At 46.8% G+C, this 16,739-nt stretch overlaps 1 protein-coding gene across 4 annotated transcripts in view; it reads left to right on the top strand.

Moving 5' to 3' along the window:
• LOC137349137 (zinc finger protein 229-like) overlaps nt 1–5,292 on the top strand; it is a 99,329-nt gene extending 94,037 nt beyond the window's left edge. For 3 of the 4 annotated variants that reach the window (XM_068014517.1, XM_068014516.1, XM_068014518.1), the window contains one exon: nt 3,813–5,292. In XM_068014517.1, coding sequence (XP_067870618.1) covers nt 3,922–5,190 — 1,269 coding nt within the window. In that variant the 5' untranslated portion in view covers nt 3,813–3,921 and the 3' untranslated portion in view covers nt 5,191–5,292. The remainder of the gene's footprint in view (nt 1–3,812) is intronic. The other variant, XM_068014519.1, reaches the window with a different exon arrangement.
• The last annotated feature ends 11,447 nt before the right edge of the window (nt 5,293–16,739 follow it).

Raw genomic sequence — 16,739 nt, 5'->3', positions numbered from 1 at the left:
GGTGCGGATAGGCGTTTTTGTGGCTGCAAACGAGGCTCTAGGATGGTATGTTGTCTCCCAGGTGCTAGGGTCACGGATGTCACGGAGCGGCTGCAGGACATTCTGAAGGGGGATGGTGAGCAGTCAGAGGTCGTGGTACACATTGGTACCAACGACATCGGTAGAAAGAGGGATGAGGTCCTGCAACAAGAATTTAGGGAGCTCGGTAGCAGATTAAAAAACAGGACTTCAAAGGTTGTAATCTCTGGATTACTCCCTTTGCCACGTGCTAGTAAGTATAGGAATAGGAGGATAGAGCAGATGAATGCATGGCTGAGGAGATGGTGCAGGAGGGAGGGCTTTAGGTTGCTAGATCACTGGGTCTGTCCCTGGCAAAGGTGGGACCTGTACAAGTTGGACGGGTTGCACCTGAACCGGAATGGGACCAACATCCTTGCTGGGAGGTTTGCTAGTGCTGTTGGGGGGGCGGGGGTGGTTAAACTCATTTGGCTGGGGGTGGGATACAGAGTGGAGGTACAGTAGGGGGTGAGGCACAGTTAAATATGGAAGAGAAACAGAGTCAGTCTGGAAGGCAGAGCAAATATAGCACAAGTGAGAAATGCAAGGCTGGATTGCTTATACTTTAATGCAAGGAGTCTTGCTAATAAGGCAGATGAATTGAGGATGCACATGGGATTATGATATTATTGCTATCACAGAGACATGGCTGAGGGAAGGGCAGGACTGGCAACTCAATATTCCTGGGTATAGAATCTTCAGGCATGACAGGGGAGGGGATAAAAGAGGAGGTGGCATTGCACTGTTGATCAAGGAGTCAATTACTGCAGTAAGGAGGGATGATATCTTAGAAGGTTCCTCAAATGAGGCCATATGGGTAGAACTTAAAAACAAAAGGGGGGCCATCACTAGGCTGGGAGTGTACTATAGGCCTCCAAACAGTCAGGGAGAGATAGAGGAGCAGATATGTAGGCAAATGTCAGAGGTGTAAAAATAATAGGGTAATCATAGCAGGGGATTTCAACTTGCCCAATATCAAATGGGATCGTCTTAGTGTAAAAGGCTTAAAGGGGGCAGAATTCTTAAAATGCATACAGGAGAGCTTTTTGAGCCAGTACCTAGTAAGTCCTACAAGAGAAAGGGCAGTACTGGACCTAATACTAGGGAATGAAGCTGGACAAGTGTTAGAAGTGTCAGTGGGGGGGGCATTTCGGGGATAGTGACCATAACTCTGTAAGATTTAAGGTAGTTATGGACAAGGACAAAGTCGGGCCAGAAATAAAGGTACTGAATTGGGGGAAGGCCGATTTCAATTTGATAAAACAGGATCTGTCCAAAGTGGACTGGGAGCAGCTACTTGTAAGAAAGTCTACATCAGACCAGTGGGAGTCATTCGAAGAGGAAATAGTGAGAGTTCAGAGCCAACATGTACCCTTTAACGTGAAGGGTAGGACTAACAAGTCCAGGGAACTCTTGATGCCAAGGGATATAGAATATTGGATCAGAAAAAAAAAGGAGGCTTATGGCAGATTCAGAGCGCTGAAAACAGCAGAGGCACTAGAGGGGTATAGTAAGTGTAGGGGGTATTTAAAGAAGTAATTAGGAGAGTGAAAAGGGGACAGGACAAAACATTGACGGGCAAGATAAAGGAAAATCCTAAGGCATTTTATAAGTATATTGTGGGCAAGAGGATAACCAGGGAAAGAGTAGGGCCCATTAGGGATCAAAGTGGCAATGTGTGTGTGGAGCCAGAGGACATAGGTGAGGTTTTAAATGATTGCTTTTCATCTGTTTTCACTGTGGAGAATGACGATGTAGGTGCAGAGATCGGGAGGGGGATTACGATATACTTGAACATATTAACATTGAAAGGGAGAAAGTATTAGATGCTTTAGCGGGCTTAAAAGTGGATAAATCCCCAGGCCCAGATGAGATGTATCCCAGGCTGTTATGTGAGGCAAGGGAGGTGATTGCAGGGGCATTGAGACAAATTTTCAGATCCTCTCTGGCCACGGGAGAGGTACCAGAGGACTGGAGGACAGCAAATGTGCTACCATTATTCAAGAAGGGTAGCCAGGATAAACCAGGTAATTACAGGCCGGTGAGTCGAACATCAGTGGTTGGGAAACTTTTGGAAAAACTTTTGAAGGACAGGATTAATCTCCATTTGGAGAGGCAGGGGTTAATTAGGGATAGTCAGCATGGCTTTGTCAGGGGGAGATCGTGTCTAACTAACTTGATTGAATTTTTCAAGGAGGTGACTAGATGTGTAGATGAGGGTAAAGCAGTTGATGTAGTCTACATGGACTTCAGTAAGGCTTTTGATAAAGTCCCGCATGGGAGATTAAGAAGGTAAGAGCCCATGGGATCCAGGACAATTTGGCAAATTGGATCCAAAATTGGCTTAGTGGCAGGAGGCAGAGGGTAATGTTTGAGGGTTGTTTTTGCGAATGGAAGCCTGTGACCAGTGGTGTACCACAGGGATCGGTGCTGGGACCCTAGCTGTTTGTAGTGTACATAAATGATTTAAACATGAACATAGGAGGTATGATCAGTAAGTTTGCAGATGACACGAAAATTGGTGGTGTCGTAAATAGTGAGGAGGAAAGCCTTAGATTACAGGAGGATATAGATGGGCTGGTAAGATGGGCGGAGCAGTGGCGAATGGAATTTAATCCTGAGAAGTGTGAGGTGATGCATTTCAGGTGGACTAACAAGGCAAGGGAATATACAATGGATGGTAGGACCCTAGGAAGTACAGAGTGTCAGAGGGACCTTGGTGTACTTGTCCATAGATCACTGAAGGCAGCAGCACAGGTAGATAAGGTGGTTAGGAAGGCATATGGGATACTTGCCTTTATTAGCCGAGGCATAGAACATAAGAGCAGTGAGGTTATGGTGGAGCTGTATAAAACGCTAGTTAGGCCACAGCTGGAGTACTGTGTACAGTTCTGGGCAGCACACTGTAGGAATGATGTAATTACACTGGAGAGGGTGCAGAGGAGATTCACCAGGATGTTGCCTGGGCTCGAGCATTTCAGTTATGAAGAGAGACTGAAAAGGCTAGGGTTGTTTCTCTTAGAATAGAGGAGGATGAGCGGGGGTCATGATTGAGGAATACAAAATTATGAGGGGCATTGAAAGGTTAGATAGGAAGAGACTTTTTCCCTTAGCGGAGGGGTCAATAACCAGGGGGCATAGATTTAAGGTGAGGGGATTTGAGGAAAATAATGTCCACCCAGAGGGTGGTTGGAATCTGGAATACACTGCTTGAAGTGGTGGTAGAGGCAGGAACCCTCACAACATTTAAGAAGTATTTAGATGAGCACTTGAAACGCCATAGCATACAAGGCTACGGGCCAAGTGCTGGAAAATGGGACTAGAATAATTAGGTGCTTGATGGTCGGCACAGACACGATGGACCGAAGGGCCTGTTTCTGTGCTCTATGACACCCAGGTCCCTTTGTGGATCTACACTTTCTCATCTCTTACCATTTAAGAAATGCTCTGCACATCTATTCCTCCTGCCAAAGTGGATATGTAAAATCCCTCTCCTCTCCCTGCCCCTCCCTCTCTTTCGTCCCATAGAGAGCAGAGTCTTGTGTAGGTCCAGACTGGGTGTCAGGTTCCCTTCCCTGAAGGACATTAGTGAACCAGTTGGGTTTGTCCGTCAATCCAGGAGCTTTCATGGTCACCTTCTCCTCGTGTCGGCCCCATAAATGACCAGATTCATTCGGCTCCATTTCACAACCTGCCTTTGTGTTTTTGTGGGGTCTCTCACACTATCTTTTTTCTGTTTTAAATCATTTTCACAGGGTTTTAGAAGGAGAGGATTTGCAGTGGGGAAACTCGAACAAAACATCAGATCAGGATCTAACGAAGTGGCCCAATTTATCATAACCTGAGTATCGTAGGATTTTGAACATGGAAGGAAAAATCAATGTTGACAGTGGGGAGAAACAGGACTCTTTCACTACTTCATCCCACCTGCTGATACACCAGCAAGTTCGCACTGGGGCGAGTCCTTTTAAATGTCCAGACTGTGGGAATTGCTATAAATGTTCCGGAGAATTGGTGTCCCATCGATGTATTCACACTGATGAGAGACCATTTCGGTGCTGTCACTGTGGAACTGGTTTCAGGCGATCAGGGCACCTCACTGTACACCAGTGCACTCACACTGGGGAGAAGCCGTTCACCTGCTCAGAGTGTGGAAATGCGTTCACTCAGTTATCCAACCTGCTGACACACCAGCGAGTTCACACTGGGGAGAAGCCGTTCGCCTGCTCAGTGTGTGGGAAGGGGTTTGCTCAGTCATCCAACCTGCTGAAACACCAGCGAATTCACACTGGGGAGAGGCCGTTCACCTGCTCCGAGTGTGGTAGGAAATTTGCTGATTCATCCACATTACTGACACACCAGCGAGTTCACACTGGCGAGAGGCCGTTCCCCTGCTCTGTGTGCGGGAAGAGATTTGCTCAGTCATCCACCCTGCTGAAACACCAGCGAGTTCACACCGGGGAGAGGCCATTCACCTGCTCTGAGTGTGGGAAAGGATTCATTCAGTCATCCAACCTGCTGAAACACCAGCGAGTTCACACTGGGGAGAGGCCATTCACCTGCTCTGAGTGTGGGAAGGGATTCGCTACTTCATCCCACCTACTGATACACCAGCGAGTTCACACTGGGGAGAGGCCATTCACCTGCTCTGAGTGCGGGAAGGGATTCACTCAGTCATCCACCCTGCTGACACACCAGCGAGTTCACACTGGGGAGAGACCCTTTAAATGTCCAGACTGTGGGAATTGCTATAAACAGTCCACTGAACTGATGATCCATCAACGTGTTCACACTGATGAGAGACCGTTCAGGTGTTTTCACTGTGGGACTGGGTTCAGACGATCAGGCGACCTCACTGTACACCAGCGCACTCACACTGGGGAGAGGCTGTTCACCTGCTCCGAGTGTGGGAAGGGGTTTGCTCAGTCATCCAACCTGCTGAGACACCAGCGAATTCACACTGGGGAGAGGCCATTCACCTGCTCCGTGTGTGGGAAGGGATTCACTGATTCATCCAATCTGCTGACACACCAGCGAGTTCACACTGGGGAGAAGCCGTTCACCTGCTCTCAGTGTGGGCAGGGATTCACTCAGTCATCCCACCTGCTGAGACACCAGCGAGTTCACAAGTAATGACAATGGTTGGATTCGGCTGTTAATCGCATCCAGGACTGAACTATGTTCATTGGAATCTGTTTCCGCTGATAAACTCCAGCCCAGTTATAGGGGTTAATATTGTGGATGAAAGTCAAATAAATCAGATTTATGTTAAACACACAGTGTGCAGACTTTTTCATATCTCAAACACATGTTCATTCCTTTTGAAGTGCTCTCCCTCTCCCCTGTCTCCTCCATCCTCACCTCCTCGTGTGAGGATCTCCTGGTCGTCTTTGTCAATAAGATTGAGATCATCCAATCAGCTGCCTCTGCTGCTTCCCTCCCTTCCTCTAGCCCATTGGCCCAAACTGCCTCGAATGATCCCCCTGCCCGGTCCCTGAACCCACATCTTTCTCTACTTTCTCTCCAATTTCCCTCATGCCCTCTCCGAGCTCATCTTGTTCATGAGACCCACCCCCTGTTCCCTCAACCCTATTCCCACGAAACTGCTGACCGGCCACTTTCCCATGTTAGCTGATATTGTTCATGGTTTTCTCTCTTCACGTACTGTCCCCCTCTCCTTTATATTTGCTGTCATCGTCGCCTCCTCAAGAAAACCAACCCTGGACCCCAATGTCCTTGTAAAGTAAAGCCCCATCTCCAACATCCCTTTCCTCTCCAAAATCCTGGAACGTTTTGTTGCCTCCCAAATCCATCTTGCCCAGATCTCCATGTTCGAATCCTCCAGTCAGGTTTCTGTCCCTGACACAGTACAGAAACAACTCATATCAAAGTGACAAATGCCATTTTATATAACTAGGACAAAGGTAAACTATCCCTCCTCATCCTTCTCGACCTGTCTGCAGCCTCTGACACAGTTTGACCACACCATCCTCCTCCAACACCTCTCCACTGTTATCCAGCTGGGTGGGACTGCACCCTCCTGGTTCCATCATTATCTAATCATAGCCAGAATATCACTTGCAATGGCTTCTCTTCCCAGTCCGACACAGTTACCTGTGGTGTCCTCCAAGGATCGATCCTTGTCCCCTTCCGATTTCTCATCAACATGCTGTCACTCAACAGCACCATCTGAAAAACAGTGTTTTCACATGTACGCTGGTTGTGCCCAGCCCTACCTCACCACCACCTCTCTCGACTATATTGTCACACTGCATGTCCGATATCCAGTGGTGGGAGAGCAGAAAGTTCCTCCGATTAAATATTGGGAAGATTGAATCCATTGTCTTTGGTCTCCGCTCCACCATCCATTCCCTCGCTTCAGACTCCATCCCTCTCCATGGCAACTGCCTGATACTAAACCAGATGTTTTACAACCTTGGTGTGCTATTTGACCCCAAGATGAGCTTCTGACATCATATCCGTGCCGTCACCAAGTCTGCCTATTCCCAATCTCTGTAAAATTGGCCGACACTGCCCCTCCCTCAATTCATCTGCTGCTGTTACCCTCATCCATGCCTTTGTTACCTCGAGACTTGATTATTCCAACACACTCCTTGCTGGACTCCCACTTTCTACCCTCTGGAAATTTGAGGTTATCCAAAACTCCACTGCTAATGTCCTAACACACATCAAATCCTATTCACCGATCACCCTTGTGTTTGCCGAACTACATCGACTTCTGGTCAAGTAATTCCTCAATTTTAAAATTCTTACCTTTGTTTTCTATTGCTGTATCCCCCACCCCTTCCTATCTCTGTAATCTCCTCCAGCCCGACAACCCTCCAAGATATATTCTCTTCTTAAAGAGGCGAGCCTCTTTAAACAACGTTCCACAGTGTGGATTGCGACACCGACCACTCCCTCGTGTGCAGCAAGGTTCCACTCGAACCAAAGAAGCTACATCACTCCAAGCAGAAGGGCCGCCCGCACTTCAACACGAGCAGAATTTCTTATCCGCAGCTGTGACATAAGATTCTAAATTCACTTGAAAAAGCCCTTCAAAACACTCCTACAGGGGATGCAGGGATGTAGTGGGGCCACATCAGAGGCGCCATCTATGACTCAGCAATGACAACCTACGGCAAACGTGAGAAGCAGAATGCAGACTGGTTTCAATCTCACTTTGAAGAGCTGGAACCTGTCATAGCCGCTAAGCGCATTGCACTGCTGAACTACAAGAAAGCCCCCAGGGGGTTGACATCTGTAGCACTTAAAGCAGCCAGAAGAGCTGCACAAAGAACAGCCAGGCGCTGCGCAAATGACTACTGGCAACACCTATGCAGTCGTATTCAGCTGGCCTCCAACACCGGAAACATCAGAGGAATGTATTATGGCATTGAGAGCTTTTGGGCCAACCATCAGGAAGATCGCCCCCCCCTCAAGTCTAAATCAGGGGACACAATCACTGACCAACACAAGCAAATGGACTGCTGGGTGGAGCACTACCTAGAACTGTACTCCAGGGAGAATGTTGTCACTGAGACAGCCCTCAATGCAGCCCAGTCTCTGCCTGTCATGGATGAGCTGGATGAACAGCCAACAAAATCGGAACTCAGTGATGCCACTGATTCTCTAGCCAGTGGAAAAGCCCCTGGGAAGGATGGCATTACCCCTGAAATAATCAAGAGTGCCAAGCCTGCTATACTCTCAGCACTCCATGAACTGCTTTGCCTGTGCTGGGACGAGGGAGCAGTACCACAGGACATGCACAATGCCAATATCATCACCCTCTATAAGAACAAGGGTGACCGCGGTGACTGCAACAACTACCGTGGAATCTCCCTGCTCAGCATAGTGGGGAAAGTCTTTGCTCGAGTCACTTTAAACAGGCTCCAGAAGCTGGCTGAGCGTGTCTACCCTGAGGCACAGTGTGATGCAGACGTTGTGGTAGGTACACAACTCAAGCAGTCTCTGTCCATTCTCATTCATCCTTCCAATGCCATAGTGCCCAAGGCAGGAGGGCCATGAGTCATGGTCGGACCCAACGCTTTAAAAAGGCTCCAGAAACTGGCTGAGCGTGTCTACCCTGAGGCACAGTGTGGCTTTCGAGCAGAGAGATCCACCATTGACATGCTGTTCTCCCTTTGCCAGCTACAGGAGAAATGCTGAGAACAACAGATGCCCCTCTACGTTGCTTTCAATGATCTCACCAAAGCTTTTGACCTCGTCAGCAGACGTGGTCTCTTCAGACTACTAGAAAAAATCGGATGTTCACCAAAGCTACTAAGTATCATCACCTCATTCCATGACAATATGAAATGCACAATTCAGCATAGCAGCGCCTCATCAGACCCCTTTCCTATCCTGAGTGGCGTGAAACAGGGCTGTGTTCTCGCACCTACACTTTTTGGGATTTTCTTCTCCCTGCTGCTCTCACATGCGTTCAATTCTTCCGAAGAAGGAATTTTCCTCCACACAAGATCAGGTGGCAGGTTGTTCAACCTTGCCCGTCTTAGAGTGAAGAACAAAGTACGGAAAGTCCTCATCAGGGAACTCCTCTTTGCTGACGATGCTGCTTTAACATCTCGCACTGAAGAGTGTCTGCAGAGACTCATCGACAGGTTTGCGGCTGCCTGCAACGAATTTGGCCTAACCATCAGCCTCAAGAAAATGAACATCATGGGACAGGACATCAGAAATGCTCCATCCATCAATATTGGCGACCACGCTCTGGAAGTGGTTCAAGAGTTCACCTACCTAGGCTCAACTATCACCAGTAACCTGTCTCTTGATGCAGAAATCAACAAGCGCATGGGAAAGGCTTCCACTGCTATGTCCAGACTGGCCAAGAGAGTGTGGGAAAATGGCGCACTGACACGGAACACAAAAGTCCGAGTGTATCAAGCCTGTGTCCTCAGTACCTTGCTCTATGGTAGCGAGGCCTGGACAATGTATGTCAGCCAAGAGCGACGTCTCAATTCATTCCATCTTCGCTGCCTCCGGAGAATACTTGGCATCAGGTGGCAGGACTGTATCTCTAACACAGAAGTCCTCGAGGCGGCCAACATCCCCAGCATATACACCCAACTGAGCCAGCGGCGCTTGAGATGGCTTGGCCATGTGAGCCGCATGGAAGATGGCAGGATCCCCAAGGACACATTGTACAGCGAGCTCGTCACTGGTATCAGACCCACCGGCCGTCCATGTCTCCGTTTTAAAGACGTCTGCAAACGCGACATGAAGTCCTGTGACATCGATCACAAGTCGTGGGAGTCAGTTGCCAGCGATCGCCAGAGCTGGCGGGCAGCCATAAAGGCGGGGCTAAAGAGTGGCGAGTGAAAGAGACTTAGCAGTTGGCATGTAAAACGACAGAAGCGCAAGGGAAGAGCCAACTGTGTAACAGCCCCAACAACCAATTTTATCTGCAGCACCTGTGGAAGAGTCTGCCACTCTAGAATTGGCCTTTATGGACACTCCAGGCGCTGCTTCACAAACCACTGACCACCTCCAGGCGCTTCCCCATTGTCTCTCGAGACAAGGAGGCCAAAGAAGATCCCTCACCCCTCCCTATCTCTGTAATCTCCTCCAGCCCTACAACCCTCCAAGATATCTACCCTCTTCCAATTCTGGCTTTTTGTTCATCCCCTATTTTGATGCTCCATCATTGGTGGCCCTGCTATCAGCTGCTGAATTGCTAAGTTCTGGAATTCCTTCCCTAAAACTCTACCCTGCTCTTCCTCTCCTTTTAGACGCTCCTTCAGATTTGCCTCTTTGACCAAGCTTTTGGTCAGCTGCCCTAATTTCACCTTATGTGGCTCCATGTCAAATTTTCTTTGATAACTCTCCTTGGGATGTTTTACTCCGTTAAAAATGCTATACGGAGGCCAGTTGTTCAATCTGATTAACAACAACAATAACAGCAGAATCCAACCCTGCAGTGACTAGAGCTTGTTGGTGTTTTTTTTACAGGATGGATGAGTAGGTGAATCCCTTCCTGCACACGCAGCTTGGACGATTGGTTGAAGTCTCATCCACACGCACAACACGTGTACGGTTTCTCCCCACTGTGAATGGTGTAATTTTTTTCTGGCTGTGTAACCGGTTAAAGCTCTTTCCACAGTCAGTGCACTGGAACACTCTCACTCAGGTGTGTGTGTGCGTCTCGGTGCTTTTCCAGCCTCTGTGATGATTTAAACCTTTCCCCGCAGACAAAATAAAGTAACGTTTCTCCTTCCATAATCAGAGGCCGAATATACATAAGTTAAGTGATTCTGTAAGATCTTGCTGTGATTTCTGGTTTGAGTTTCCTGTCTGCAAATCCTCTCCTTGTAAGATCTTGTAAAACGAGTTTATAAAAGTTATCACTGTCAGTACAGGATAGAAATTGAGAATGGACAATTTTAGTTTCTATGGAATAATCTTTCTCTTTTCATTCCCCTAAATGTATAAATCCCTGTCTGTCGCACTCTTCCCACTCTCTGCTCATTGATCCAGATTCAGTGCCACATCTCCTACTAATTCATAACTGATGACTCAGGCTCTGGGTCAATGCCATTGACTATAATTCTGCCAAATAATACAGCTCACAACAACAAATCATCTTTAATGACTTTATTAGTGGTTTTGAATGTATCGATAGAGTCGCCTTTTCCCAATTGTGGAGAAGAGAAAGTCCAGTAGTTAGATCAGAGCTTCTTCCTCGACAGGTCTATTTGAACAAGTTGAATCGATCTGAGTTACATTTATACAGACTCACTCACTGGGTAAGTGATCAGATCTCACTGAACTACGATACAAGCTGTGTCTATCTGAAACAAAAACAAGAAATGCTGGAATCACTCAGCAGGTCTGGCAGCATCTGTGGAAAGAGAAGCAGAGTTAACGTTTCGGGTCAGTGACCCTGTGTCTATCTGAGTTACATTGATACAGACTCACTCACTCGGTAAATGATCAGATCTCACTGAACTTTGACACAAGCTGTGTCTGAGTTACATTTATACACAGACTCACTCACTCGGTAAATGATCAGATCTCACTGAACTTTGACACAAGAATGTTCATCATCACCCTCAGGGAGACTGTACCTTGCAGACCAAGTCCTTCTTTCCACACCAGCTCTGCTGCACAAGATCAGCAGAAAAGAGTGAAGATGTTACTGTCTGTAAATGGAGGAGAAATGGGGACTGGTCAGGAACTGTCTGAAAATGAGAAAGGAGTGGTAAAGAATGAGAAGGATGGTACCAGATCTCTGGAGGATGTTGACAGACTGGTGCAATGGGCAGATACACGGCAGATGAAATTTAATGCAGAAAAGTGTAAAATAATGCATTTTGGAGGGAAGAATGAGGACAGGTGACACAGACTAAATAGTACAATTTTAAACAGTGTAGGATCAGAGAGACCTGTGGGTACGTGTACACAAATCTTTGAAGGTGGCAGCACAAATTATTAAAGCTGTTTAAAACACAGCCCAGATCCTTGGCTTTATAAATAGAAGCCTTGAATACAGAGGCAAGGAGATTCTGCTAAACTAGCTTTTGTTAGATCTCAGCTGGAGTATTGTGTCCAGTTCTGGGCACCAGACTTTAGAAAAGAATCAAGGCCTTGGAGAGGGTGCAGAGGAGATTTACTAGAATGATACCAGGGATGAGGGGTTTCAGTTCTCTGGAGAAGCTGGGATTGTTCTCCTGAGAGCAGAGAAGGTTGAGAGGAGATTTAATAGACATGTTCAAAATGATGAGGGATTTTCACTGAGCAGAGAGGGAGACTCTGTTTCCACTGTCAGTAACCAGAGGACAGAGATTTAAAATAATTGACCAATAAAGCTAGTGGGAGGAGGTGAGGAGAAATGTTTTTAGACAGTGAGTTGTTCTGATCTGGAATGCACTGCCTGAAAGGGTGGTGGAAGTAGACTCAATAATAACTTTCAAAAGGAAATTGGATAAAAACTTCAGAGGGGAAATTTTCAAGGCTATGGGGAAAGTGTAGGGGAGTGGAATTAATTGGATAGTTCTTTCAGAGAACCAGCACAGACGTGATGGACTGAATGGCCTCCTTCTCTGCTGTATGATTATATGAATCAGGGAGCATCTGCATAAGGAGGAGAGCCCATCACCAGAACTGGGAGATGTGACAATGGACAGGTAGGGCCAGAATGTAGGAGGAGCGGGGGGAGAGCACGTACACACAGACAGAGTCAGCACCTTCAGAGGAGGAGAGAGAGAGGGGAACCAGTGAGTATAGATCTGAACCCAGTCAGAGTCAGCACCTTCAGGGGAAGAGAGGGAGGGGAACCAGTGAGTGTAGAACTGAAACACAAACGGTAAATGCTCACCAGGACTGGCAGCATTTATGGAGAGCGAAGCAGAGTTAACAGTTCATGTCTGTGTGACCTTTCATCTCAAATTAATGGGATAAAGTGGTGACAAATCCCCTGGACCTGATGATCTGCATCTAGGGTTTTATGAGAGTTAGCTGTAACAATAGTGGATGCATTGGTTTTGATCTTCCAGAATTCCTTAGATTCTAGCACAGTTCTCAAGGATTGGTAGGTAGCAAACATAACCTTGCTATTCAAGAAAGGAGGGAGAATAGAGGGAACTATAGACCAGTTGGCCTATCATCAGTAGGCAGCAAAATGCAAGAGTCTATTATTAGGGACGTGGTAATAGTGTCCTTAGAAGATCATAATATGATTAAGCAGAATCAACATGGACATCAAAGAGAAATCATGTTTAAACAATCTGTTAGTGTTTCTTGAGGATGTAACTAGTAAGGTGGATAAGGGGGAACCAGTCGTGTATTTAGGTTTTCAAGAAGCATTTGATAAGGTGCCAGACCAGAGGTTATTACACAAAATCAGGACTCATGGGATTGAGGAATTAGCATGGATTGAGGATTGGTGAATGGATAGAAAACAGAGAGTGGGAATGAATGGGATATTTTCAGGTTGGCAGGCTGTAACTAGCGAGGTACCGCAAGGATCAGTGCTGAGGCCTCAGCTATTTACAATCTATATTAATGACTTAGATGAGGGGATTGTGTGTAACGGGTCCAGGTTTGCTGATGGTACAAACTTAGGTGGGAAAGAGGAGGACGTAAAGTGGCTGCAGAGGGATGTAGACAGGCTGGGTGAGTGGGCAGGAACATGGCAGATGGAATACAATGTGGTGAATTGTGACATCATCCACTTTGGTAGAAATTGTTTTTTAAATTATGAATGGTGAGAGACTGAAAAATGTTTGTATTCAGAGGGACCTGGTGTCCTTGTACATGAATCACAAAGTTAGTATGCAGGTACAGCAAGCAATTCGGATGTTGGCTTTTGTTCCAAAGGGATTAGGGTAGAAGAGTAAAGAAGTCAAACTACAATTGTACAGGACATTGGTGAGGCCCCACCTGGAGTACTGTGTAGTTTTGGTCTCCTTACGTAAGGAGGGACATACTTGCCCTGGAGGGAATTCAACAAAAGTTCATCAGTGTATACATACTGGGGTGGATTAATGCTAGGGTTTACTGGACCCAGGGATGGATTAATACTCAGATGTATGGGACTGTGACCCAGTTTAATTTAAATTAAGTATATTGTGATGTGAGTGGCTTTATTATTAATGCAGTATGAAAAAGTTCTACAGGCCTATTGCTTCAGATTTTGAGGTGCCTGTGGTGTGAAATACGTTCAGTTACTGACATGAACTGTCCCAGGGAGGGGATGTGATGTCCCTGTGGGGTGCAGTGTGTTCAGTGTCTGTCCCAGGGAAGGGACAGTTTGTGATGTCCCTGTGGGGTGCAGTGTGTTCAGTGTCTGTCCCTGAGCTGTCCCAGGGAAGGGACAGTTTGTGATGTCCCTGTGGGGTGCAGTGTGTTCAGTGTCTGTCCCTGAGCTGTCCCAGGGAAGGGACAGTTTGTGATGTCCCTGTGGGGTGCAGTGTGTTCAGTGTCTGACATGAGCCGTCCCTGAGAGAGATAGTTTGTGATAGGCTGCGTTTGCTGACAACGCAACCACTAGATGGCGCAGTAATAGAAAATGCAGCCTTTTCCACTGAAACATCACTGTCCACGACATCTCAGGCAGCTGCCAGTAATAAAGATTGTGTGAAATAATCCCTGAAATAATCCCTCCTGTCTGTCCTGAATGAATCCACTTCACTAACAAATGTTGAAATGTTTGCTCCACATCCACAGGGTTTCATCTGTTTAAAGTCACAACAGAAAAGGCCTGTTTTCTCCTGGAGTTTGAGAGAAATCAGTTTTCAAAATGATGCAGAGTGTCATCCAAAGAGGGAGATGCGGGCTCAGCCCCGCCCACTCGGTGCCACAGGCTCCGCCCCTCACTCAATCCGATTGGTTGGAGGACCACCCACCTGCTCAGTCCTCCAGCTCTGCCCCATTCTTTTCATTGGTCTGGAGCTGCTGTCAATCAGCTGGGCATTGTGCGCTGCCAGGTAAGAGGGGTGCAGGGAGCGGGTTAATAAACCCCAAAGGGGAGCGGCTCCCGGGATCACCCCGGCCGGAAAGCGCAGTGTAAGCGGCAAACTCCGGGAGGATCAACAAGAACTGGGTACTCTCAGGGAGCGTCTGTAAATGGAGGAGAAATGGGGACTAGTCTGGGAATGTCTGTAAATGACAGAGGAGCGGTAAAGAGTGAGAAGAATGGTACCAGATCTCTGGAGAATATTGACAGCCTGGTGGACAATGGGCAGATAGATGGTGGATGAAATTTAATGCAGAGAGGTGTAAAGTTATGCATTTTGGAAGGAAGAATGAGGGGAGGCAATATAAACTAAATAGTCCAATTTTAAACAGTGTAGGATCAGAGAGACTGGGGGTGCGTGTACACAAATCTTTGAAGGTGGCAGGACAAATTAATAAATCTATTTAAAAAGTAGACCCGATCCTTGGCTTTAAGATAGAAGCCAAGAGTACAGAGGCAAGGAGATTCTGCTAAACCTTTATAAATCACTAGTTAGATCTCAGCTGGAGTATTGCGTCCAGTTCTGGACACCAGACTTTGGAAAAGAATCAAGGCCTTGGAGAGGGTGCAGAGGAGATTTACTAGAATGATACCAGGGATGAGGGGTTTCAGTTCTCTGGAGAGGCTGGAGAAGCTGGGATTGTTCTCCTGAGAGCAGAGAAGATTAAGAGGACATTTAATAGACATGTTCAAAATGATGAGGGATTTTCACTGAGCAGAGAGGGAGACACTGTTTCCACTGGCAGGAGGGTCAGTAACCAGAGGACAGAGATTTAAAATAATTGACCAATAAAGTCAGTGGGAGGAGGTGAGGAGAAATGTTTTTAGACAGTGAGTTGTTCTGATCTGGAATGCACTGTCTGAAAGGGTGGAGGAAGCAGATTCAATAATAACTTTCAAAAGAGAATTGGATAAAAACTTCAGAGGGGAAATTTTCCAAGGCTATGGGGAAAGTGTAGGGGAGTGAGACTAATTGAATAGTTCTTTCAGAGAGCCAGCACAGACATGATGGACTGAATGGCCTCCTTCTGACTGGATGAATATATGAAATGATGATGATCAGGGAGCAAATTGGAGAGTGGTCAGCGAGAGCCCATCATCAGAAATGGGACAGGAAGGGCAGAGGTTCGGAGGAGGGGACGAGGGAGAGCTCGTACACACAGTCAGCACCTTCAGCGGAGGAGAGAGAGGGGAACCAGTGAGTGTAGAAGTGAACCCAGCCATAAAGGCCGGCTACCCGACCCGAAACTGACGGGACCCGACGACATGTGTCGGGTTCGGGTTGGGTCGCTCTTCCGGGTCCGGCTTTTGGGCTCAGTCCAGGTCGGGCTTGGGGTCCGGGTCCGGGTCGGAGACACACAGTATTAATTGGACTTGAAAGGTTGTTTAAAAAGATGAAGATTGGAGCCACGAAGTCAGTGATTGTTTGGTCATGAGTTGAACTGAAGCCCAGACAGGCTGTGCCACACTGTACCAGAATCTGTATTGCTTAAAATAAATGCTGCAATTTCCCGAAGGCTCAGAAAATATCATTGTACGTTACCTGGACTCCTGCTTTACAGGTTGAAATACTTGCTGCAAGTTTATCCAATGAGCAGCTGAGATGCAGAGACCAGGAAGGTCCTGAGTGATTAATTATTAATTATAATAATTATTATAAAATATACAGTATTTATTTAAAAGATATAAAAGTACTGTATATGTGTAGACTAGAGTCCTGACAGTGATCATTTTATATTTTTTGTTTCAATCTGCAGGCCCCGGCGGCTCAATGCATCTGAAACGTTAACTCTGTTTCTCTCTCCACAGATATTGCCCGACCTGCTGAGTATTTCCAGTATTTTCTCCTTTTATTTCCAATTTCCAGCATCTGTCATATTTTGCTTTTGTTTCATTACAGGTGTTGCTCACAGAACTGAGTCGAGAAACACGAACGGACCAATTGGGAGCCGGTTTGTGTAGTGGTGGGTGTTGGATGTGGTCGCTGACCTCCTGTGAAGGTTTTTTTTTTACATCAGTAACTTAAAGAGAGGCGCAGCAGTAATATGCTGTAACAAAAACTGTAAAGTGGAGCCTTGGAGCCCGGGTTAATGACCGCCATCTTTCTAGGGTGCTTGCACTGCCATCCTGTGCTAGGAAGCAGCACAAGAGATTGTTGTGAATTTCTATCCTAGAATGACAGTGATGGCTGTCGTCACCTCTTTTTGCA

The sequence above is a fragment of the Heterodontus francisci genome, chromosome 34, assembly GCF_036365525.1.
Source record: "Heterodontus francisci isolate sHetFra1 chromosome 34, sHetFra1.hap1, whole genome shotgun sequence".
NCBI classification, from domain to species: Eukaryota; Metazoa; Chordata; class Chondrichthyes; order Heterodontiformes; family Heterodontidae; genus Heterodontus; species Heterodontus francisci.
The sequence above is the reverse complement of the archived record's forward strand: the minus strand, read 5'-3'. Positions and strand labels throughout refer to the sequence as shown.